This window comes from Rhodnius prolixus, unplaced genomic scaffold (genome assembly GCF_049639745.1).
Source record: "Rhodnius prolixus isolate KJV_2025 unplaced genomic scaffold, Rpr scaffold_33, whole genome shotgun sequence".
Lineage (NCBI taxonomy): Eukaryota > Metazoa > Arthropoda > Insecta > Hemiptera > Reduviidae > Rhodnius > Rhodnius prolixus.
In genome coordinates, this window is record NW_027411608.1 from 550,450 (window position 1) to 577,752 (window position 27,303).

The 27,303-nt window shown below is 34.9% G+C and overlaps 1 protein-coding gene and 1 long non-coding RNA gene across 5 annotated transcripts in view; one reads left to right on the plus strand and one right to left on the minus strand.

Annotated features, from left to right (window-relative positions):
- LOC141455220 (uncharacterized) overlaps positions 1-27,303 on the minus strand; it is a 150,438-nt gene that overhangs the window by 23,291 nt on the left and 99,844 nt on the right. The window contains exons 2-3 of the long non-coding RNA XR_012459169.1: positions 3,026-4,299; positions 1,301-2,679 (exon numbers count right to left, since the gene is read on the minus strand). This is a non-coding gene — a long non-coding RNA (uncharacterized lncRNA). The remainder of the gene's footprint in view (positions 1-1,300; positions 2,680-3,025; positions 4,300-27,303) is intronic.
- LOC141455218 (uncharacterized) overlaps positions 1-27,303 on the plus strand; it is a 99,778-nt gene that overhangs the window by 6,680 nt on the left and 65,795 nt on the right. For 3 of the 4 annotated variants that reach the window (XM_074130113.1, XM_074130114.1, XM_074130115.1), the window contains exons 3-9: positions 3,273-3,351; positions 3,430-3,578; positions 4,435-10,467; positions 10,571-10,716; positions 12,028-12,305; positions 12,398-12,552; positions 13,092-13,229. In XM_074130113.1, the coding sequence (XP_073986214.1) occupies positions 3,273-3,351; positions 3,430-3,578; positions 4,435-10,467; positions 10,571-10,716; positions 12,028-12,305; positions 12,398-12,552; positions 13,092-13,229 (6,978 nt within the window). The remainder of the gene's footprint in view (positions 1-3,272; positions 3,352-3,429; positions 3,579-4,434; positions 10,468-10,570; positions 10,717-12,027; positions 12,306-12,397; positions 12,553-13,091; positions 13,230-27,303) is intronic. The other variant, XM_074130116.1, reaches the window with a different exon arrangement.

A 27,303-nucleotide genomic window follows, 5' to 3' on the forward strand; every position in this document is an offset into this window, starting at 1 on the left:
TCTATTTGCTACAGTATTTTTGTTTGTTGCGAAAAATCAGTGATGCTCTCTAACATCTTTTACTCCTGGCTGTTGATACTGGCAGTAAACTTTTCATAATTAGCGGTTTAGCATAAATGTTATTTTTTTTTTTTTTTTTTGGCGCATCAACAGCTGAGGTTATTAGCGCCCGGAGCTTTTTCCAGTGCACTGCCGGCCTCCGGACACATAAATGTTATTATTCTGAGTTTAACAAGAACTACAAGGAAATACTGATGTCTAGATGTTTGACCCAATATTTTGGGTGTAGGCAATGATGAACTCGTAGAAAGCATTTAGTATTTCGTCTGGAGGATACTCCCTACTCCCTTAGGACCGGAAGCAAATAGCGGTAAAAAGCCCAAAATCGGAAGCACTACCACTTTACAGCTGTTTTTTCCCCAATTTTTGAGGTTATCTCAAAAGCGGCTGCTACCAATTTCTTTGAACTTGCCTACCTTTTCCCCAAATGCAGGATTATAACTATTGTTAGGAACATTTTTCTGGGAGAATTATATCAAGGATAGCATAGTGGTGGGTAGGCGTCCTTCTAATGAATCATTTCAGTACACTATACAAATCTGTGTATTGTTATTTTATTATATAGTCTATATTTATAATACACTTGGAAATTAAATAAAGACAACTACCATGGGCAACGACCATCGGCGGAACTATGTATTGTTATCAAGTAGCGTTAAATGTTTCTTTCAAATCCCTGGTTTGAAGAAAATTCCACGTACAAGAGTACCAGTATACTGAGTGGAATTTACCAATTTTTGGAGTATTTGTCGTAAAATGGTACTTCCACAATTTTTCTCTAAATTTTGTAGACTCATTACATACAACGTAGATGTATAAATTTTAATTTGAATCATTTAGGAGGAGGTTCTCCCTCCTAAGTAAATTGACATTTCTGTGTAATGTTCGGCTTTACGAACTTTATATTGTTTTCTAATAATTACATATTTTTTTTGTGAAATTCAGAGATTGAAAGTCTTTGGTTGTGTAATTCACACAATTTTTTTTTTTTTAACATACTTTTTTCATTTTTATTCATATCTTTATTATGAATGCATACCTGTAAAATCTTTAAAATTAAGGAATTCACGTTCTCGTCGCCAGAAAAAAAACAAAACTTAATTTCGCTTTAAAAAGATTTTTGCGCTCATGGAATCACGCATCAAATTTAATGAAAGAGGAAAGATAGAACACCGTATCTAATTCCGTAATGGGCAGGTTGGTCCATAGAAACTGGTAATTTTTTCTACTACGTACTTACTTATTTTATGTATCCCATGGCAAGAAGATTTCATGATTTGAATTTCTATGACACCGTTAGCACTGCACTTTGATACTCAATGTTATACCTATAACTTAGAAGAGAAAGCAAGAAATCTAAATTTAGGGATTATTAATTGATTTGGCAAACTAACTATTGAATCTTCATCTTGGAATATTCACATGACTTTTATCTTAACAATATTTTCTTCAAAAACTTAGTTCTTCAACTAAAATTATAGTTGTCTTCAACAGTTATCTTGTTTATGTCACAAAACTAGAAAAACTTAACCTACACGGATTCACTTCGTTTAAAAAAAAAGGGTCAAAACTATAGGTTATTTCCGATGAAACCCTAACCCTGATGATTTACATTTAGCAGCTATTAACTGGAAGTTGGGAAAAAAAAGCCTATAATTAATTTTAATACCCATTCACTGAATTATAATTATTTTTTTCCATCCGAAAATGTCTTCCTCAATTAATATCTAATGAAATAATGATAACAAACATTACTAAATTAATGACATCACAGTCGGTTTGAAGATATCCGGAAAATGAAAGATTATTGCGTCATAGTTTATTAATATAATATTAATTGAAAGTTGAAAAAATAAATAATAAATAAGATTTAGAAAATATTTACCCGCCACAATTGGTAGAAGACAAGCTTCAGAAGAGTAGAGCCGGATGTCGACGGAATGAGCTCATCCTTACCTTGGCCATAATTTTATTAAATATAATTTATATAATTACCTTCCTTTTTTAGTTTTTCACTTCGCATTCTTTCTTGTCAAACAAAAAGTCGAGACAAACAAAACTGAGAGTTTTGTTATTTTGTTTGGATTGAAATTGCAAGAATTTCTTTCAGGAAAAAATTGAAACACTTGCACGATTAACGCATAAAGACATGGAATAAAATCAACTTATCGTAAATAAGAAGTACCCAGGGTAATCGATAGTGTATTCCCGGTGTAGTATTCAAGAAGGGGGGCCCCATAAAACATCGAAATATGAAATTTAGTTTGATTAGAAGTGAAATTCTGTTTCTTTAATCAACGTTATATATTGAAATTGATTTCTGGTGGGTGGCTGTTGAAAGATTGAAGGATGAAAAAGACGAAATCTTGTTCATGATTAATGTTTTTATTTATAATTTATTTATTTACATTATTTTTGGAGAATTCTTGAACGTCTCTTGAAAATTTAAACCGCTACATATAATAATCATAAACAGTATTTATTGGAGATGCAACTTTCCTAGTCGTAAGTAGCCCTTTTAAATAGTAGAACAGAAGTAGTCAACCTGATCCATAACGCTTTAACTGTTTAAGGGTTTTGTCCGATTTCGACAATGGTGAACATGACAATAACCTTCGGCTAAATAAATAAATAAAAAAAAGCCTGCGTTATTGCCAAATGTGTGGAAAATTATATTCAATTTATTGAAAACTATTGCAATATCTTTCAGAAACAGACTATAGAGCTTTCAATCATATTATGACTAAACAGAGAAACCGTCTGAATATTTCCCAAAAAGGGGATACCGTCGTTAATTAGTCGTAGATCCAAACCAAAATGAATCGGATTTTGAAATTCAGTTTCGCAATATCAGTTTTCAGGATTCCCTTAATAATTTACTTTTTCTGTAATTTTCTCATCTTCCATTAAGGGCTTTATTGAAAAAAAAAAGAAAAAAGAAATTGAATTTTCTGTGCAATCATACCTGAAGTATAAATAAAAAGATACATTTAACAACATATTTTTACAAAAATGCTGTAATGTAATTTGGAAACCGCTCAGTGAAATAAATGGGTTTTCCAGAAGTAAGGTTAGGCTTCTCTCTAGTGTCATTTCAGCCATTGCACGATTCTAACTCTTCCTACTTTATTTACCAGTTTTCGGAAACAGTCCAAACGTAAATCTTTAAAGTATGTACTCACACTAAATTCGTTTGTTTGTATTTTTCACAGAAAGGTCAATGTTCACCGAGTGAAGTATGTTGTCGCTCCATGAAATCTCCACAAGCCTTATCAGCGACTCCGTTTTCTGGTAAAAGCGGAAATAAAATGTTATTTAATTTACTACGTAGTGTTCCTCTTCAATATTTTTAAAATATTTATATCACAGCCACAGATGCAGAGAACTCCTCTCCACCACCTGGTTGTCCAGCAGCTATGAAGTGCGTCGAGCAAATCTATTGCAATCAACAGGGTATCATGTCAAATGTTCCAGTTACACTCACCAGGGATCAACAACTAAATAAGGTTCCATTAAGTGTGAGTAGATTTTACTTTCTCCTAATCCTAAAGGATCTTACAAAAATACAGGTTTTTTTTTTAAAGGTGTGAGTTCATCGCGTCAGCCTAATTAAAAATGAGTTTTGTTATAACAATCTTTAGATTTACCTGTTTATTGTATTTTGGTTGGCAATAACAGTACAGATTCTATAGTTCTAATACTAAAACTGACTCTTAACTGACCCACCATGCGTAAGGTTCAAACCTTAACTTTAATCACGCGACAAAATTTAACAATTTTTTAAGATTTCTCTGCGAAGAATTGATACATTTTAATTGTTTTCCATTATAATTAATAATTTTTTTATGTTAATTTAGCATTAATAAATTTAAAAACCTTAATTCTTTAAGGCTATATGTTTTAGTTGGTTATTCTAATACGGTTCGTAATACGAATCGTATATTAATCGTCCCATGGGTGGATATAGGTGATTTTTTGGGGGGGCTAGACCGGTAAATTTACTAGATAGCTTTTATTGATTTTTTTTTTTTTGCTGACTCGATAAACAAGTATAGAATGCAAATTTTATAATATTAATTTAACAATATTAAATATATCAATACCTTTAAATTGTCATAGCGTATTTTCCTGCAGGCCAGTTCCGGACATACAAGTATCATCACAATTTGATTCGTGCATTTACATTGATTTCGATTTTCCACGCTACATTATTCACTTCACTCAGCGACAGTTTAAGTCCTAAATAGACATATTATTTATTGTTTTAAAGTTTTTAAATTTAGGTCGTATTAAAATTTTTATAAATTTTTAAAATACAGTTAATTGCTGTAAAATAGTGTTTCAAACTATATTTTTTTTAAAATTATTTTACAGAATTGCAGAGACATGAATACAGGAAAATTTGGTAAATGTTGCCGCGATCCGAACTATAAAGAACCAGGGGAAAATGTGCCAAAATATGATGATGGGCAGTATAAACCAGAAAAATATCAACAGGAAGTACCTCCACCAAATGATAACCAATTCGATGATGGACAATACCGTCCAGAAAAATATCAAGAAAAACCACAAACGAGTAAAAATTACCACGACGATGGACATTATCGTCCGGAAAAATATCCTGGCGAGCGAGATAATCAGCCAACAACGACTCCAATTCCAGTAACATCGCATTCAATAAGGAGACCAGCAAGTGACTACAATAAACTGACAACAAAGCAACCACAACAACCACAGTCGTCAGATAATCCGCCCAAACCATCATCAGGGCAACTACAAGCGTTACCCACAGATCCGTACCCAACTCAGCAACGAAAAACAAATTATCAGCCAAACAGCCTCTCGCCTACTCGAGAATACCCAACTAAAAATATGCTACCTAGACTGACACAAAATCCTTACCAACCAAACCAAAACCAACCACAACAGCAGCCAAACCAGCAGTCACCTTTTCAACCTCAACAACCTTCACAAAATCCTTACCAACCAAACCAAAACCAGCCACAACAGCAGCCAAACCAGCAGCCACCCAATCAACAGTCACCTTTTCAACCTCAACAACCTTCACAAAATCCTTACCAACCAAACCAAAACCAGCCACAACAGCAGCCAAACCAGCAGTCACCCTATCAACAGAGACCTTATCAACCTCAACAACCTTCACAAAATCCTAACCAACCAAACCAAAACCAGCCTCAACAGCAGCCAAACCAGCAGTCACCCAATCAACAGTCACCTTTTCAACCTCAACAACCTTCACAAAATCCATACCAACCAAACCAAAACCAGCCACAACAGCAGCCAAACCAGCAGCCACCCAATCAACAGTCACCTTTTCAACCTCAACAACCTTCACAAAATCCTTACCAACCAAACCAAAACCAGCCACAACAGCAGCCAAACCAGCAGTCACCCAATCAACAGAGACCTTATCAACCTCAACAACCTTCACAAAATCCTAACCAACCAAACCAAAACCAGCCTCAACAGCAGCCAAACCAGCAGTCACCCAATCAACAGTCACCTACTCAACCTCAACAACCTTCACAAAATCCTTACCAACCAAACCAAAACCAGCCACAACAGCAGCCAAACCAGCAGCCACCCAATCAACAGTCACCTTTTCAACCTCAACAACCTTCACAAAATCCTTACCAACCTAACCAAAACCAGCCACAACAGCAGCCAAACCAGCAGTCACCCAATCAACAGAGACCTTATCAACCTCAACAACCTTCACAAAATCCTAACCAACCAAACCAAAACCAGCCTCAACAGCAGCCAAACCAGCAGTCACCCAATCAACAGTCACCTTTTCAACCTCAACAACCTTCACAAAATCCATACCAACCAATCCAAAACCAGCCACAACAGAAGCCAAACCAGCAGTCAACCAATCAACAGTCACCTTTTCAACCTCAACAACCTTCACAAAATCCTTACCAACCAAACCAAAACCAGCCTCAACAACAGCCAAACCAGCAGTCACCCAATCAACAATCACCTTATCAACCTCAACAACCTTCACAAAATCCTAACCAACCTAACCAAAACCAGCCTCAGCAGCCAAACCAGCAATCACCCAATCAACAGTCACCTACTCAACCTCAACAACCTTCACAAAATCCATACCAACCAAACCAAAACCAGCCTCAACAGCATCCAAACCAGCAGTCACCCAATCAACAGTCACCTTTTCAACCTCAACAACCTTCACAAAAACCTTACCAACCAAACCAAAACCAGCCACAACAGCCAAACCAGCAATCACCCAATCAGCAGTCACCCAATCAGCAGTCACCCAATCAGCAGTCACCTTTTCAACCTCAACAACCTTCACAAAATCCTTACCAACCAAACCAAAACCAGCCTCCGCAGCCAAACCAGCAATCACCCAATCAACAGTCACCTACTCAACCTCAACAACCTTCACAAAATCCTTACCAACCAAACCAAAACCAGCCACAACAGCCAAACCAGCAATCACCCAATCAGCAGTCACCCAATCAGCAGTCACCCAATCAGCAGTCACCTTTTCAACCTCAACAACCTTCACAAAATCCTTACCAACCAAACCAAAACCAGCCTCCGCAGCCAAACCAGCAATCACCCAATCAACAGTCACCTACTCAACCTCAACAACCTTCACAAAATCCTTACCAACCAAACCAAAACCAGCCTCAGCAGCCAAACCAGCAGTCACCCAATCAACAGTCACCTACTCAACCTCAACAACCTTCACAAAATCCTTACCAACCAAACCAAAACCAGCCTCAGCAGCCAAACCAGCAATCACCCAATCAACAGCCACCTACTCAACCTCAACAACCTTCACAAATTCCTTTCCAACCAAACCAAATCCAGCCTCAGCAGCAGCCAAACCAGCAATCACCCAATCAACAGTCACCTACTCAACCTCAACAACCTTCACAATATCCTTACCAACCAAACCAAAACCAGCCTCAGCAGCCAAACCAGCAATCACCCAATCAACAGTCACCTACTCAACCTCAACAACCTTCACAAAATCCTTACCAACCAAACCAAAACCAGCCTCAGCAGCCAAACCAGCAATCACCCAATCAACAGCCACCTTCTCAACCTCAACAACCTTCACAAAATCACTTCCAACCAAACCAAAACCAGCCACAACAGCCAAACCAGCAATCTCCCAATCAACCTCAACAACCTTCACAAAAACCTTTCCAACCAAACCAAAACCAGCCTCAGCAGCCAAACCAGCAATCACCCAATCAACAGTCACCTTTTCAACCACAACAACCTTCTCAAAATCCTTACCAACCAAACCAAAACAAGCCTCAACAACAGCCAAACCAGCAACCTCCCAATCAGCAGTCACCTATGCAACCTCAACAACCTTCACAAAATCCTTACCAGCCAAATCCAAATCAACCTCAAGAGCAGCCAAACCAACAAGCTCCAAATCAATCCCATTCTCAAATGCAGCCATCTGGGCAAACACCATCGCAACCTCCACTAGAGTTATCTCCAACTCAACCCCAAAAACCTGGAAAATCTCCAGATCCTTTCGTACCATCGCCAAGCAAGCCTCAGCAACCTGGACAATCCCCGACCCAACCTACCGATGTGACCTCTCCTACGCAACCTGAACAACCTGGAGAATCCCCTAATCCATTTGAACCATCGCCAAGCGAACCTCAGCAACCTGGACCATCCCCGACCCAACCTACCGATGAGACTTCTCCAACTAAACCTGGAGAATCCCCAAATCCTTTTGAACCATCGCCAAGCGAGCCGCAGAAACCTGGACAATCCCCGACCCAACCTTCTCATGAGACCACTCCTACTCAACCTGGGCAATCCCCAAATCCTTTTGAACCATCGCCAAGCGAGCCGCAGAAACCTGGACAATCCCCGACCCAACCTTCTCATGAGACCACTCCTACTCAACCTGGGCAATCCCCAAATCCTTTTGAACCATCGCCAAGCGAGCCTCAGCAACCTGGACAATCTCCGAATCAACCTTCCGATGAGACCTCTCCTACTCAACCTGGAGAATCCCCAAATCCTTTTGAACCATCGCCAAGCGAGCCTCAGCAACCTGGACAATCCCCGACCCAACCTTCTCATGAGACCACTCCAACTCAACCTGGACAATCCCCAAATCCTTTTGAACCATCGCCCAGCGAGCCTCAGCAACCTGGACAATCCCCGACCCAACCTTCTCATGAGACCACTCCAACTCAACCTGGACAATCCCCAAATCCTTTTGAACCATCGCCCAGCGAGCCTCAGCAACCTGGACAATCTCCGACTCAACCTTCCGATGAGACCTCTCCTACTCAACCTGGGCAATCCCCAAATCCTTTTGAACCATCGCCAAGCGAGCCTCAGCAACCTGGACAATCCCCGAACCAACCTTCTCATGAGACCACTCCAACTCAACCTGGACAATCCCCAAATCCTTTTGAACCATCGCCCAGCGAGCCTCAGCAACCTGGACAATCTCCGACTCAACCTTCCGATGAGACCTCTCCTACTCAACCTGGGCAATCCCCAAATCCTTTTGAACCATCGCCAAGCGAGCCTCAGCAACCTGGACAATCTCCGACTCAACCTTCCGATGAGACCTCTCCTACTCAACCTGGAGAATCCCCAAATCCTTTTGAACCATCACCAAGCGAGCCTCAGCAACCTGGACAATCTCCGACCCAACCTACCCATGAGACTTCTCCAACTCAACCTGGGCAATCCCCTAATCCTTTTGAACCATCGCCAAGCGAGCCTCAGCAACCTGGACAATCCCCGACCCAACCTACCGATGAGACCTCTCCTACACAACCTGGACAATCCCCAAATCCTTTTGAACCATCGCCAAGTGAGCCTCAGCAACCTGGACAATCCCCGACCCAACCTTCCGATGAGACCTCTCCAACTCTACCTGGAGAATCCCCAAATCCTTTTGAACCATCGCCAAGTGAGCCTCAGCAACCTGGACAATCTCCGACCCAACCTACCCATGAGACTTCTCCAACTCAACCTGGGCAATCCCCTAATCCTTTTGAACCATCGCCCAGCGAGCCTCAGCAACCTGGACAATCCCCGACCCAACCTTCTCATGAGACCACTCCAACTCAACCTGGACAATCCCCAAATCCTTTTGAACCATCGCCCAGCAAGCCTCAGCAACCTGGACAATCTCCGACCCAACCTACCGTTGAGACCTCTTCTACACAACCTGGACAATCCCCAAATCCTTTTGAACCATCGCCAAGCGAGCCGCAACAACCTGGACAATCCCCGACCCAACCTTCTTATGAGACCTCTCCAACTCAACCTGGACAATCCCCATATCCTTTTGAACCATCGCCAAGCGAGCCTCAGCAACCTGGACAATCTCCGACTCAACCTTCCGATGGGACCTCTCCTACTCAACCTGGAGAATCCCCAAATTATTTTGATCCATCGCCAAGCGAGCCTCAGCAACCTGGACAATCCCCGACCAAACCTACCCATGAGACTTCTCCAACTCAACCTGGGCAATCCCCTAATCCTTTTGAACCATCGCCAAGCGAGCCCCAGCAACCTGGACAATCCCCGACCAAACCTACCCATGAGACTTCTCCAACTCAACCTGAACAATCCCCAAATCCTTTTGGACTATCGCCTGGTGACTCTCAGCTACCTGGACAATCCTCAACACAATCTACTCCCATGTCATCTCCATCTCCTCAATCAGATCAACAGACCCCTTTCCTATCGTTTCCGAGTCAATCCCCTTCATTTGGGCCATTTCCAACCGTAGCTACTGAGTACCCTCCCGAGCCATATCCTATTGAACCTCTTGAGTTTGATGAAATGCCTTCTCAAAATCCTTACGAACCTAGTCGACCGCAAGAACCTGATCTGTTTCCTACGGAACCATTTGAACTAATTCCCACTGTACCGCATGAACAAGAACATCCGATTTATCCAGACGAACCATTCCCAACACGGCCTCAACATTCTGGACAATTTCCATCACAGACCTCATCTAAACCTGAATCACCTGGGCAACAATTGCCAACTTCCACTCAACCTTCTGTCTTTGACGATGAACCTTCTCATCCAACTCAGTCCCAACAACCGAATCCTACAGAGCACACTGATGAACCATTTTTTACTCACCAGCCGGATAGACCATTTCCAGAGCCTGAAGAACCTTTCGAACCTGAAGACGAGCTGGAAGAACCTTTATCTGGTGAAGATTTCGAAGAACCCGATCCTCAGAGCACCCCATCTCAGCATTATTTACCACCGTATGAAGGTCGCCCAACCCACATTAATAGGCCAGTATTTCCGCCACCATATCCTGGAACACCACTAACTCCGCACCACATACCCTCATCATTGTTTCCAGAACATGATTGCGGTTTCCGAAGACCAGTATGTATTAAATTCTCTAAAATTCTGACACCTTTAAATTCAATATAAATTGTAGAGTTATTAGGGCAAAATAATAATAATTTAAGATTTTTCTTTTTTCCAGGTGTATTTAGCGTCCTCAGGCGAAGCTGCATTTGGTGAATTCCCATGGCACGTGGCTATAATTTCTTCTAGCAATCGCAGTGTGCTTTGTAGTGGCGCAATTATCGCTCCAAATGCTGTTATAACGGCAGCTCATTGTGTTGAAAGGTTAGTAATTTTCCGTTATTCCAATGCCACTTAATTAGGAGTTCATCGAATAATAATAGAAAAACAGGTGTAAAAGAATAATGTGGTTTTTAAGTGTATTTTGCAATTTACTTATTTACTTTCTTTAATTGAACATGAGAATTAATCGTTTGTATCATGGATCGGGATGTTGTAGGTCAATAGTATGGTGGTTTGAAAAGTTCTCGGAATCACCGCTAGATGTCTGTGCTAGAGCAACGAGGTTCCCGCGCAATAATCACACATCCTTTGTGAGTGAACACGTGGCGCGTCAGTGCTCTTGCTGCAGGAGAGTGGTAGTGACGTCTCTTTGTTGTTGTTCCCGCGTACTGATTTGTGACAATGGAAAAAAAACTGAGATTCGAGCAGTGATTAAGTACTTTGTAAAGAAAGGTATGAAAGCAAAGGAAATTCATGCCGACCTTCAGAACACACTGGGGGACTCTGCTCCTTCATATTCAACTGTTGTTGCTAAGTGGACCAGCGAGTTTAAATTTGGTCGGGAGAGCTTAGATGATGATCCGCGTAGTGGACGGCCAAAAAGTGCTACGACCCCAGAATTTATCGCATAAAAAGTGCATAAAAAGGTCATGGAGGATCGTCGACTGAAAGTGCGAGAGATTGCTAAAGCTGTAGGATCCTCGTGTATAGGATTAATAGATTATGGTTCACATAGTTGTGTCAATCTATTTCACCCTTCAACATGAATTCATTCAAACTAGGTCTAAAATTTCCAGAAAGTGAACTCGAGAAAACGATGTGTAACAAGATATGAATCTCTGACATTAACTGCACAAAAAAAAATTTATGTTAGCGTCAAGTTCTAGCTACTAAATATCATCAAGATACAATTAACCGATACGGCAATCGTGGGAGAAATATCGCCACTATTTCTAACTTTCTACTCTAGACTGATACTTTAGAATTTTAGTAGTCCAGGATCTCTCGTAAAGTGAACCAATCGATACCAAAATTGCTTTGAGATGGGTGATCCATTTATACTTCATGTTACTAAGTGGGAGAGAATCTTCAACATAAAAGGGTACATCAATGCAGATACAAAGTAATGGAGTACATGAATAAATTAAAATTACAAGTATTAAAATACTTTTCTTAGTTCATGTAACTGGAAAAACAAAAAATAGTTTTCTCAACGGTGACTACTTGCCGAAGGGCTGAATTTAAGAGTCACCTTTTTGAAAAATTTGTGAAAATATAAATGTTTACCAATAATATCTTCTGGTTCACAGCTGATGTTATTTTTGCTTATTTACTTATTTTCAACATAAACAGGTTTCAACCACAAGAAATGTTAATAAGAGCCGGCGCCTGGACTCAGGGAATACTCGGAACCTGGGAGCCACAGATAAAACTGGTTACCGCTACAGCTATACATCCTGTTTTCAATTCTGGATCACTGGTGAAAGACCAAGCGATCATCTTTACCGCAGATCCGTTCCAGTTTGATGAAAACGTTGGTAAAGTCTGCGTACCACAATCCATACCACAAGAGTTCCTGCCGAAATCTAATGTATGCCTGCTAAGTGGTTGGGGAAGGAATTTAGTCCAAAGTATGTAAATACATTTATATTTCTATCGGTTATTTTTTTATTTTTTATTTGTTTTACTTGGTGTTATGTATTTATATATATTTTAATTACAGATAACATAATCGGAAGTGTAATGCACAAAATTTCTGTAAGAGTGGTGCCTAGATATCAGTGTCAATCATCATTAAGGAACTATTTAGGACAATTTTTCAAATTGAATCAAGGATGCATTTGCGCTCTACCACCAGTACAACAAGATCTATGCAAAGTAAGACAAGTCTTATAAGCAAAAAAAATCTCGGAGTAGCTTAGTTTTAAAAACAAATGACTCACATGGGCCTTCGCATCACGATTTCAAATCTCCTTTGAACGCGATTATTCGAAATTTGCTAGATGTAATGGCACCTCTTTCTCCTCCAATCTTCCCACTTAATTTGCAGATGCTGATACGATATAGTCACAGTTTTTTGCAGCTGTGCTATACTCGTGAACGGGATGTGTGACTCCAAAATTTCCCTAATTTGACGCATTTCTTGTGCCTGATTGGATGTTTCTAATTACCGAGAACCTAAACGTTTGATGGTTAAATAACGTTTCATATTCTTCAATAACAATATACTGTATCTAATGTTCTTCTAATTCTTTAGAATGTTATAAAAATCTTCTCAGAAGTCGACGTTCTCCAACCTATGTTGTTAGAATCACTCATCACTGGACGTTTCACGTAGCTCTTATCCCACACAGACCACAATTGGACAAATGTTTCCCTTATAAAGTAATTTTCATAACCATTACTTTATTTCTCAGGTTGATGTTGGCAGTCCACTAGTCTACGACCGTGGAGATGGGAGATTTGAAATCGCTGGAGTTTATAGTTGGGATACAAAATGTACTAACAAGGCACCAGCAGTTTTCTCCACGTGTGATGTACACTGGATTCAAGATGTAAGTATAAGTAAAGTAATCAGCCTATTAAAGTAAGTCCATTAAAAAAAGCACAGGTTTAGACTTGCCATTAAAATTAACTACAGACACAATTATTGCAATTGCAAATAATAAGGACTTAAAAAATCCTATCGCACCAGAATCCCGAACATTGAGAAAAACTAAAAAGAATTCGGCATTTAATAAAGTAGCCCTTACAATTATCTACGGCATGATCAGTGTTCACCAGAACTCCTTTCGAAAGCAAATTCATTTTTTATAGTATTCATAAGCCAAGAAAAAATTAAAACACACTTTGCACTGTACGCAATTCAATAAAGTCTTCACCAAATTTCATTTACTTTCATTTGTTCAAAATTTCAAACTCTATTATTTCTTTTCCTCATTATCTGATTTCAAAGATTTCTTCACCGAAATGTAGAGAATAGTATTCTGTAATACAGGTACAAATAGCATTTATCTAGGTATAATAGTATATGAGGTGTAGAAGGTTAAATTTTCGCTGCTTTCGGTCTACGTTTCTAAACAAGTTCCAAATTCAAACGATTATATCTCTCTTCTTACTGTTCGAAATTCAATGAAATCTTTACCAAATTGTAGAGAATAGTAAGCTCTATAACTGATTCATACTGCTATGTTCTAATGCTAATAGTTATTGTTTTGTAGAAGGTTAAAGTTTGAAGGTTTACACATTTGTTCAAAATTTCAAACTCTAATATCTCTTTTCCTCTTTATCTGGTTTCAATGATTTCTTCACCGAAATGTAGAGAATAGTATTCTGTACTACAGGTACAAATAGCATTTTTCAAGGTATAATAGTACATGAGGTGTAGAAGGTTAAATTTACGCTGTTTTCGGTCTACGTTTCTAAACACGTTCCAAATTCAAACGATTATATCTCTCTTCCTACTGTTCGGAATTCAATGAAATCTTTACCAAATTGTAGAGAATAGTAAGCTCTATAACTCGTTCATACTGCTATGTTCTAATGCTAATAGTTATTGTTTTGTAGAAGGTTAAAATTTGAAGGTTTACACATTTGTTCAAAATTTCAAACTCTAATATCTCTTTTCCTCTTTATCTGATTTCAATGATTTTTTCACCGAAATGTAGAGAATAGTATTCTGTAATACAGGTACAAATAGCATTTATCTAGGTATAATAGTATATGAGGTGTAGAAGGTTAAATTTTCGTTGTTTTCGGTCTACGTTTCTAAACTCTTTCCAAATTCAAACGATTATATCTCTCTTCTTACTGTTCGAAATTCAATGAAATCTTTACCAAATTGTAGAGAATAGTAAGCTCTATAACTCGTTCATACTGCTATGTTCTAATGCTAATAGATATTATTTTGAAGAAGGTTAAAATTTGAAGCATTACACATTTGTTCAAAATTTCAAACTCTAATATCTCTTTTCATCTTTATCTGGTTTCAATGATTTCTTCACCGAAATGTAGAGAATAGTCTTCTGTAAAACAGGTACAAATAGCATTTTTCAAGGTATAATATAATATGAAGTGTAGAAGCTTAAATTTTCGTTGTTTTCGATCTACGTTTCTAAACACGTTCCAAATTCAAACGATTATATCTCTCTTCCTACTGTTCGGAATTCAATGAAAGCTTTACCAAATTGTAGAGAATAGTAAGCTCTATAACTGGATCATGCTGCTATGTTCTAATTCTAATAGATATTGTTTTGACGAAGGTTAAAATTTGATGGTTTACACATTTGTTCAAAATTTCAAACTCTAATATCTCTTTTCCTCTTTATCAGATTTCAATGATTTCTTCACCGAAATGTAGAGAATAGTATTCTGTAATACAGGTGCTAATAGCATTTTTCTAGGCATAATAGTGTATGAGGTGTAGAAGGTTTAATTTTCGTTGTTTTCGATCTACGTTTCTAAACACGTTCCAAATTCAAACGATTATATCTCTCTTCTTACTGTTCGAAATTCAATGAAATCTTTACCAAATTGTAGAGAATAGTAAGCTCTATAACTGATTCATACTGCTATGTTCTAATGCTAATAGTTATTGTTTTGTAGAAGGTTAAAGTTTGAAGGTTTACACATTTGTTCAAAATTTCAAACTCTAATCTCTTTTCCTCTTTATCTGGTTTCAATGATTTCTTCACCGAAATGTAGAGAATAGTATTCTGTACTACAGGTACAAATAGCATTTTTCAAGGTATAATAGTGTATGAGGTGTAGAAGGTTTAATTTTCGTTGTTTTCGATCTACGTTTCTAAACTCGTTCCAAATTCAAACGATTATATCTCTCTTCTTACTGTTCGAAATTCAATGAAATCTTTACCAAATTGTATAGAATAGTAAGCTCTATAACTGATTCATACTGCTATGTTCTAATGCTAATAGTTATTGTTTTGTAGAAGGTTAGAATTTGAAGGTTTACACATTTGTTCAAAATTTCAAACTCTAATATCTCTTTTCCACTTTATCAGATTTCAATGATTTCTTCACCGAAATGTAGAGAATAGTATACTGTAATACAGGTACTAATAGCATTTTTCTAGGCATAATAGTGTATGAGGTGTAGAAGGTTTAATTTTCGTTGTTTTCGATCTACGTTTCTAAACACGTTCCAAATTCAAACGATTATATCTCTCTTCTTACTGTTCGAAATTCAATGAAATCTTTACCAAATTGTAGAGAATAGTAAGCTCTATAACTGGATCATACTGCTATGTTCTAATGCTAATAGTTATTGTTTTGTAGAAGGTTAAAATTTGAAGGTTTCCACATTTGTTCAAAATTTTAAACTCCAATATCTCTTTTCCTCTTTATCTGGTTTCAATGATTTCTTCACCGAAATGTAGAGAATAGTATTCTGTAATACAGGTACAAATAGCATTTTTCAAGGTATAATCGTATATGAGGTGTAGAACGTTAAATTTTCGTTGTTTTCGGTCTACTTTTCTAAACACGTTCCAAATTCAAACGATTATATCTCTCTTCTTACTGTTCGAAATTCAATGAAATCTTTACCAAATTGTAGAGAATAGTAAGCTCTATAACTGATTCATACTGCTATGTTCTAATGCTAATAGTTATTGTTTTGTAGAAGGTTAAAATTTGAAGGTTTCCACATTTGTTCAAAATTTTAAACTCCAATATCTCTTTTCATCTTTATCTGGTTTCAATGATTTCTTCACCGAAATGTAGAGAATAGTCTTCTGTAAAACAGGTACAAATAGCATTTTTCAAGGTATAATATAATATGAAGTGTAGAAGCTTAAATTTTCGTTATTTTCGATCTACGTTTCTAAACACGTTCCAAATTCAAACGATTATATCTCTCTTCTTACTGTTCGAAATTCAATGAAATCTTTACCAAATTGTAGAGAATAGTAAGCTCTATAACTGATTCATACTGCTATGTTCTAATGCTAATAGTTATTGTTTTGTAGAAGGTTAAAGTTTGAAGGTTTACACATTTGTTCAAAATTTCAAACTCTAATCTCTTTTCCTCTTTATCTGGTTTCAATGATTTCTTCACCGAAATGTAGAGAATAGTATACTGTAATACAGGTACAAATAGCATTTTTCAAGGTATAATAGTGTATGAGGTGTAGAAGGTTTAATTTTCGTTGTTTTCGATCTACGTTTCTAAACTCGTTCCAAATTCAAACGATTATATCTCTCTTCTTACTGTTCGAAATTCAATGAAATCTTTACCAAATTGTAGAGAATAGTAAGCTCTATAACTGATTCATACTGCTATGTTCTAATGCTAATAGTTATTGTTTTGTAGAAGGTTAGAATTTGAAGGTTTACACATTTGTTCAAAATTTCAAACTCTAATATCTCTTTTCCACTTTATCAGATTTCAATGATTTCTTCACCGAAATGTAGAGAATAGTATACTGTAATACAGGTACTAATAGCATTTTTCTAGGCATAATAGTGTATGAGGTGTAGAAGGTTTAATTTTCGTTGTTTTCGATCTACGTTTCTAAACACGTTCCAAATTCAAACGATTATATCTCTCTTCTTACTGTTCGAAATTCAATGAAATCTTTACCAAATTGTAGAGAATAATAAGCTCTATAACTGGATCATACTGCTATGTTCTAATGCTAATAGTTATTGTTTTGTAGAAGGTTAAAATTTGAAGGTTTCCACATTTGTTCAAAATTTTAAACTCCAATATCTCTTTTCCTCTTTATCTGGTTTCAATGATTTCTTCACCGAAATGTAGAGAATAGTATTCTGTAATACAGGTACAAATAGCATTTTTCAAGGTATAATCGTATATGAGGTGTAGAACGTTAAATTTTCGTTGTTTTCGGTCTACTTTTCTAAACACGTTCCAAATTCAAACGATTATATCTCTCTTCTTACTGTTCGAAATTCAATGAAATCTTTACCAAATTGTAGAGAATAGTAAGCTCTATAACTGATTCATACTGCTATGTTCTAATGCTAATAGTTATTGTTTTGTAGAAGGTTAAAATTTGAAGGTTTCCACATTTGTTCAAAATTTTAAACTCCAATATCTCTTTTCATCTTTATCTGGTTTCAATGATTTCTTCACCGAAATGTAGAGAATAGTCTTCTGTAAAACAGGTACAAATAGCATTTTTCAAGGTATAATATAATATGAAGTGTAGAAGCTTAAATTTTCGTTATTTTCGATCTACGTTTCTAAACACGTTCCAAATTCAAACGATTATATCTCTCTTCCTACTGTTCGGAATTCAATGAAATCTTTACCAAATTGTAGAGAATAGTAAGCTCTATAACTGGATCATGCTGCTATGTTCTAATTCTAATAGATATTGTTTTGACGAAAGTTAAAATTTGATGGTTTACACATTTGTTAAAAATTTCAAACTCTAATATCTCTTTTCCTCTTTATTAGATTTTAATGATTTCTTCACCGAAATGTAGAGAATAGTATACTGTAATACAGGTACAAATAGCATTTCTCTAGGTATAATAGTGTATTAGGTGTAGAAGGTTTAATTTTCGTTGTTTTCGGTCTACGTTTCTAAACACGTTCCAAATTCAAACAATTATATCTCTCTTCGTACTGTTCGGAATTCAATGAAATCTTTACCAAATTGTAGAGAATAGTAAGCTCTATAACTGATTCAGACTGCTATGTTCTAATGCTAATAGTTATTGTTTTGTAGAAGGTTAAAATTTGAAGGTTTCCACATTTGTTCAAAATTTTAAACTCCAATATCTCTTTTCCTCTTTATCTGGTTTCAATGATTTCTTCACCGAAATGTAGAGAATAGTATTCTGTAATACAGGTACAAATAGCATTTTTCTAGGCATAATAGTGTATGAGGTGTAGAAGGTTTAATTTTCGTTGTTTTCGGTCTACGTTTCTAAACTCGTTCCAAATTCAAACGATTATATCTCTCTTCTTACTGTTCGAAATTCAATGAAATCTTTACCAAATTGTAGAGAATAGTAAGCTCTATAACTGATTCATACTGCTATGTTCTAATGCTAATAGTTATTGTTTTGTAGAAGGTTAAAATTTGAAGGTTTCCACATTTGTTCAAAATTTTAAACTCCAATATCTCTTTTCCTCTTTATCTGGTTTCAATGATTTCTTCACCGAAATGTAGAGAATAGTATACTGTAATACAGGTACTAATAGCATTTTTCTAGGCATAATAGTGTATGAGGTGTAGAAGGTTAAATTTTCGTTGTTTTCGATCTACGTTTCTAAACACGTTCCAAATTCAAACGATTATATCTCTCTTCCTACTGTTCGAAATTCAATGAAATCTTTACCAAATTGTAGAGAATAATAAGCTCTATAGCTGGATCATGCTGCTATGTTCTAATTCTAATAGATATTATTTTGAAGAAGGTTAAAATTTGAAGCTTTACACATTTGTTCAAAATTTCAAACTCTAATATCTCTTTTCATCTTTATCTGGTTTCAATGATTTCTTCACCGAAATGTAGAGAATAGTCTTCTGTAAAACAGGTACAAATAGCATTTTTCAAGGTATAATATAATATGAAGTGTAGAAGCTTAAATTTTCGTTATTTTCGATCTACGTTTCTAAACACGTTCCAAATTCAAACGATTATATCTCTCTTCCTACTGTTCGGAATTCAATGAAATCTTTACCAAATTGTAGAGAATAGTAAGCTCTATAACTGGATCATGCTGCTATGTTCTAATTCTAATAGATATTGTTTTGACGAAGGTTAAAACTTGATGGTTTACACATTTGTTCAAAATTTCAAACTCTAATATCTCTTTTCCTCTTTATTAGATTTTAATGATTTCTTCACCGAAATGTAGAGAATAGTATACTGTAATACAGGTACAAATAGCATTTCTCTAGGTATAATAGTGTATTAGGTGTAGAAGGTTTAATTTTCGTTGTTTTCGGTCTACGTTTCTAAACACGTTCCAAATTCAAACAATTATATCTCCCTTCTTACTGTTCGGAATTCAATGAAATCTTTACCAAATTGTAGAGAATAGTAAGCTCTATAACTGATTCAGACTGCTATGTTCTAATGCTAATAGTTATTGTTTTGTAGAAGGTTAAAATTTGAAGGTTTCCTCATTTGTTCAAAATTTTAAACTCCAATATCTCTTTTCCTCTTTATCTGGTTTCAATGATTTCTTCACCGAAATGTAGAGAATAGTATTCTGTAATACAGGTACAAATAGCATTTTTCAAGGTATAATCGTATATGAGGTGTAGAACGTTAAATTTTCGTTGTTTTCGGTCTACTTTTCTAAACACGTTCCAAATTCAAACAATTATATCTCCCTTCGTACTGTTCGGAATTCAATGAAATCTTTACCAAATTGTAGAGAATAGTAAGCTCTATAAATGATTCAGACTGCTATGTTCTAATGCTAATAGTTATTGTTTTGTAGAAGGTTAAAATTTGAAGGTTTCCACATTTGTTCAAAATTTTAAACTCCAATATCTCTTTTCCTCTTTATCTGGTTTCAATGATTTCTTCACCGAAATGTAGAGAATAGTATTCTGTAATACAGGTACAAATAGCATTTTTCAAGGTATAATCGTATATGAGGTGTAGAACGTTAAATTTTCGTTGTTTTCGGTCTACTTTTCTAAACACGTTCCAAATTCAAACGATTATATCTCTCTTCTTACTGTTCGAAATTCAATGAAATCTTTACCAAATTGTAGAGAATAGTAAGCTCTATAACTGATTCATACTGCTATGTTCTAATGCTAATAGTTATTGTTTTGTAGAAGGTTAAAATTTGAAGGTTTCCACATTTGTTCAAAATTTTAAACTCCAATATCTCTTTTCATCTTTATCTGGTTTCAATGATTTCTTCACCGAAATGTAGAGAATAGTCTTCTGTAAAACAGGTACAAATAGCATTTTTCAAGGTATAATATAATATGAAGTGTAGAAGCTTAAATTTTCGTTATTTTCGATCTACGTTTCTAAACACGTTCCAAATTCAAACGATTATATCTCTCTTCCTACTGTTCGGAATTCTATGAAATCTTTACCAAATTGTAGAGAATAGTAAGCTCTATAACTGGATCATGCTGCTATGTTCTAATTCTAATAGATATTGTTTTGACGAAAGTTAAAATTTGATGGTTTACACATTTGTTAAAAATTTCAAACTCTAATATCTCTTTTCCTCTTTATCTGGTTTCAATGATTTCTTCACCGAAATGTAGAGAATAGTATTCTGTAATACAGGTACAAATAGCATTTTTCAAGGTGTAATCGTATATGAGGTGTAGAACGTTAAATTTTCGTTGTTTTCGGTCTACTTTTCTAAACACGTTCCAAATTCAAACGATTATATCTCTCTTCTTACTGTTCGAAATTCAATGAAATCTTTACCAAATTGTAGAGAATAGTAAGCTCTATAACTGATTCATACTGCTATGTTCTAATGCTAATAGTTATTGTTTTGTAGAAGGTTAAAATTTGAAGGTTTCCACATTTGTTCAAAATTTTAATCTCCAATATCTCTTTTCATCTTTATCTGGTTTCAATGATTTCTTCACCGAAATGTAGAGAATAGTCTTCTGTAAAACAGGTACAAATAGCATTTTTCAAGGTATAATATAATATGAAGTGTAGAAGCTTAAATTTTCGTTATTTTCGATCTACGTTTCTAAACACGTTCCAAATTCAAACGATTATATCTCTCTTCCTACTGTTCGGAATTCAATGAAATCTTTACCAAATTGTAGAGAATAGTAAGCTCTATGACTGATTCAGACTGCTATGTTCTAATGCTAATAGTTATTGTTTGGTAGAAGGTTAAAGTTTGAAGGTTTACACATTTGTTCAAAATTTCAAACTCTAATATCTCTTTTCCACTTTATCAGATTTCAATGATTTCTTCACCGAAATGTAGAGAATAGTATACTGTAATACAGGTACTAATAGCATTTTTCTAGGCATAATAGTGTATGAGGTGTAGAAGGTTAAATTTTCGTTGTTTTCGATCTACGTTTCTAAACACGTTCCAAATTCAAACGATTATATCTCTCTTCCTACTGTTCGAAATTCAATGAAATCTTTACCAAATTGTAGAGAATAATAAGCTCTATAGCTGGATCATGCTGCTATGTTCTAATTCTAATAGATATTATTTTGAAGAAGGTTAAAATTTGAAGCTTTACACATTTGTTCAAAATTTCAAACTCTAATATCTCTTTTCATCTTTATCTGGTTTCAATGATTTCTTCACCGAAATGTAGAGAATAGTATTCTGTAAAACAGGTACAAATAGCATTTTTCAAGGTATAATATAATATGAAGTGTAGAAGCTTAAATTTTCGTTATTTTCGATCTACGTTTCTAAACACGTTCCAAATTCAAACGATTATATCTCTCTTCCTACTGTTCGGAATTCAATGAAATCTTTACCAAATTGTAGAGAATAGTAAGCTCTATAAGTGGATCATGCTGCTATGTTCTAATTCTAATAGATATTGTTTTGACGAAGGTTAAAACTTGATGGTTTACACATTTGTTCAAAATTTCAAACTCTAATATCTCTTTTCCTCTTTATTAGATTTTAATGATTTCTTCACCGAAATGTAGAGAATAGTATACTGTAATACAGGTACAAATAGCATTTCTCTAGGTATAATAGTGTATTAGGTGTAGAAGGTTTAATTTTCGTTGTTTTCGGTCTACGTTTCTAAACACGTTCCAAATTCAAACAATTATATCTCCCTTCGTACTGTTCGGAATTCAATGAAATCTTTACCAAATTGTAGAGAATAGTAAGCTCTATAACTGATTCAGACTGCTATGTTCTAATGCTAATAGTTATGGTTTTGTAGAAGGTTAAAATTTGAAGGTTTCCACATTTGTTCAAAATTTTAAACTCCAATATCTCTTTTCCTCTTTATCTGGTTTCAATGATTTCTTCACCGAAATGTAGAGAATAGTATTCTGTAATACAGGTACAAATAGCATTTTTCAAGGTATAATCGTATATGAGGTGTAGAACGTTAAATTTTCGTTGTTTTCGGTCTACTTTTCTAAACACGTTCCAAATTCAAACGATTATATCTCTCTTCTTACTGTTCGAAATTCAATGAAATCTTTACCAAATTGTAGAGAATAGTAAGCTCTATAACTGATTCATACTGCTATGTTCTAATGCTAATAGTTATTGTTTTGTAGAAGGTTAAAATTTGAAGGTTTCCACATTTGTTCAAAATTTTAAACTCCAATATCTCTTTTCATCTTTATCTGGTTTCAATGATTTCTTCACCGAAATGTAGAGAATAGTCTTCTGTAAAACAGGTACAAATAGCATTTTTCAAGGTATAATATAATATGAAGTGTAGAAGCTTAAATTTTCGTTATTTTCGATCTACGTTTCTAAACACGTTCCAAATTCAAACGATTATATCTCTCTTCCTACTGTTCGGAATTCAATGAAATCTTTACCAAATTGTAGAGAATAGTAAGCTCTATGACTGATTCAGACTGCTATGTTCTAATGCTAATAGTTATTGTTTGGTAGAAGGTTAAAGTTTGAAGGTTTACACATTTGTTCAAAATTTCAAACTCTAATATCTCTTTTCCACTTTATCAGATTTCAATGATTTCTTCACCGAAATGTAGAGAATAGTATACTGTAATACAGGTACAAATAGCATTTCTCTAGGTATAATAGTGTATTAGGTGTAGAAGGTTTAATTTTCGTTGTTTTCGGTCTGCGTTTCTAAACACGTTCCAAATTCAAACAATTATATCTCTCTTCGTACTGTTCGGATTTCAATGAAATCTTTACCAAATTGTAGAGAATAGTAAGCTCTATAACTGATTCAGACTGCTATGTTCTAATGCTAATAGTTGTTGTTTTGTAGAAGGTTAAAATTTGAAGGTTTCCACATTTGTTCAAAATTTTAAACTCCAATATCTCTTTTCCTCTTTATCTGGTTTCAATGATTTCTTCACCGAAATGTAGAGAATAGTATTCTGTAATACAGGTACAAATAGCATTTTTCTAGGCATAATAGTGTATGAGGTGTAGAAGGTTTAATTTTCGTTGTTTTCGGTCTACGTTTCTAAACACGTTCCAAATTCAAACAATTATATCTCTCTTCGTACTGTTCGGAATTCAATGAAATCTTTACCAAATTGTAGAGAATAGTAAGCTCTATGACTGATTCAGACTGCTATGTTCTAATGCTAATAGTTATTGTTTGGTAGAAGGTTAAAGTTTGAAGGTTTACACATTTGTTCAAAATTTCAAACTCTAATATCTCTTTTCATCTTTATCTGGTTTCAATGATTTCTTCACCGAAATGTAGAGAATAGTCTTCTGTAAAACAGGTACAAATAGCATTTTTCAAGGTATAATATAATATGAAGTGTAGAAGCTTAAATTTTCGTTATTTTCGATCTACGTTTCTAAACACGTTCCAAATTCAAACGATTATATCTCTCTTCCTACTGTTCGGAATTCAATGAAATCTTTACCAAATTGTAGAGAATAGTAAGCTCTATAACTGGATCATGCTGCTATGTTCTAATTCTAATAGATATTGTTTTGACGAAAGTTAAAATTTGATGGTTTACACATTTGTTAAAAATTTCAAACTCTAATATCTCTTTTCCTCTTTATTAGATTTTAATGATTTTTTCACCGAAATGTAGAGAATAGTATACTGTAATACAGGTACAAATAGCATTTCTCTAGGTATAATAGTGTATTAGGTGTAGAAGGTTTAATTTTCGTTGTTTTCGGTCTACGTTTCTAAACACGTTCCAAATTCAAACAATTATATCTCTCTTCGTACTGTTCGGATTTCAATGAAATCTTTAACAAATTGTAGAGAATAGTAAGCTCTATAACTGATTCAGACTGCTATGTTCTAATGCTAATAGTGATTGTTTTGTAGAAGGTTAAAATTTGAAGGTTTCCACATTTGTTCAAAATTTTAAACTCCAATATCTCTTTTCCTCTTTATCTGGTTTCAATGATTTCTTCACCGAAATGTAGAGAATAGTATTCTGTAATACAGGTACAAATAGCATTTTTCTAGGCATAATAGTGTATGAGGTGTAGAAGGTTTAATTTTCGTTGTTTTCGGTCTACGTTTCTAAACACGTTCCAAATTCAAACAATTATATCTCTCTTCGTACTGTTCGGAATTCAATGAAATCTTTACCAAATTGTAGAGAATAGTAAGCTCTATGACTGATTCAGACTGCTATGTTCTAATGCTAATAGTTATTGTTTGGTAGAAGGTTAAAGTTTGAAGGTTTACACATTTGTTCAAAATTTCAAACTCTAATATCTCTTTTCCACTTTATCAGATTTCAATGATTTCTTCACCGAAATGTAGAGAATAGTATACTGTAATACAGGTACTAATAGCATTTTTCTAGGCATAATAGTGTATGAGGTGTAGAAGGTTAAATTTTCGTTGTTTTCGATCTACGTTTCTAAACACGTTCCAAATTCAAACGATTATATCTCTCTTCCTACTGTTCGAAATTCAATGAAATCTTTACCAAATTGTAGAGAATAATAAGCTCTATAGCTGGATCATGCTGCTATGTTCTAATTCTAATAGATATTATTTTGAAGAAGGTTAAAATTTGAAGCTTTACACATTTGTTCAAAATTTCAAACTCTAATATCTCTTTTCATCTTTATCTGGTTTCAATGATTTCTTCACCGAAATGTAGAGAATAGTCTTCTGTAAAACAGGTACAAATAGCATTTTTCAAGGTATAATATAATATGAAGTGTAGAAGCTTAAATTTTCGTTATTTTCGATCTACGTTTCTAAACACGTTCCAAATTCAACCGATTATATCTCTCTTCCTACTGTTCGGAATTCAATGAAATCTTTACCAAATTGTAGAGAATAGTAAGCTCTATAACTGGATCATGCTGCTATGTTCTAATTCTAATAGATATTGTTTTGACGAAGGTTAAAACTTGATGGTTTACACATTTGTTCAAAATTTCAAACTCTAATATCTCTTTTCATCTTTATCTGGTTTCAATGATTTCTTCACCGAAATGTAGAGAATAGTCTTCTGTAAAACAGGTACAAATAGCATTTTTCAAGGTATAATATAATATGAAGTGTAGAAGCTTAAATTTTCGTTATTTTCGATCTACGTTTCTAAACACGTTCCAAATTCAAACGATTATATCTCTCTTCCTACTGTTCGGAATTCAATGAAATCTTTACCAAATTGTAGAGAATAGTAAGCTCTATAACTGGATCATGCTGCTATGTTCTAATTCTAATAGATATTGTTTTGACGAAAGTTAAAATTTGATGGTTTACACATTTGTTAAAAATTTCAAACTCTAATATCTCTTTTCCTCTTTATTAGATTTTAATGATTTCTTCACCGAAATGTAGAGAATAGTATACTGTAATACAGGTACAAATAGCATTTCTCTAGGTATAATAGTGTATTAGGTGTAGAAGGTTTAATTTTCGTTGTTTTCGGTCTACGTTTCTAAACACGTTCCAAATTCAAACAATTATATCTCTCTTCGTACTGTTCGGATTTCAATGAAATCTTTACCAAATTGTAGAGAATAGTAAGCTCTATAACTGATTCAGACTGCTATGTTCTAATGCTAATAGTTATTGTTTTGTAGAAGGTTAAAATTTGAAGGTTTCCACATTTGTTCAAAATTTTAAACTCCAATATCTCTTTTCCTCTTTATCTGGTTTCAATGATTTCTTCACCGAAATGTAGAGAATAGTATTCTGTAATACAGGTACAAATAGCATTTTTCTAGGCATAATAGTGTATGAGGTGTAGAAGGTTTAATTTTCGTTGTTTTCGGTCTACGTTTCTAAACACGTTCCAAATTCAAACAATTATATCTCTCTTCGTACTGTTCGGAATTCAATGAAATCTTTACCAAATTGTAGAGAATAGTAAGCTCTATGACTGATTCAGACTGCTATGTTCTAATGCTAATAGTTATTGTTTGGTAGAAGGTTAAAGTTTGAAGGTTTACACATTTGTTCAAAATTTCAAACTCTAATATCTCTTTTCCACTTTATCAGATTTCAATGATTTCTTCACCGAAATGTAGAGAATAGTATACTGTAATACAGGTACTAATAGCATTTTTCTAGGCATAATAGTGTATGAGGTGTAGAAGGTTAAATTTTCGTTGTTTTCGATCTACGTTTCTAAACACGTTCCAAATTCAAACGATTATATCTCTCTTCCTACTGTTCGAAATTCAATGAAATCTTTACCAAATTGTAGAGAATAATAAGCTCTATAGCTGGATCATGCTGCTATGTTCTAATTCTAATAGATATTATTTTGAAGAAGGTTAAAATTTGAAGCTTTACACATTTGTTCAAAATTTCAAACTCTAATATCTCTTTTCATCTTTATCTGGTTTCAATGATTTCTTCACCGAAATGTAGAGAATAGTCTTCTGTAAAACAGGTACAAATAGCATTTTTCAAGGTATAATATAATATGAAGTGTAGAAGCTTAAATTTTCGTTATTTTCGATCTACGTTTCTAAACACGTTCCAAATTCAACCGATTATATCTCTCTTCCTACTGTTCGGAATTCAATGAAAT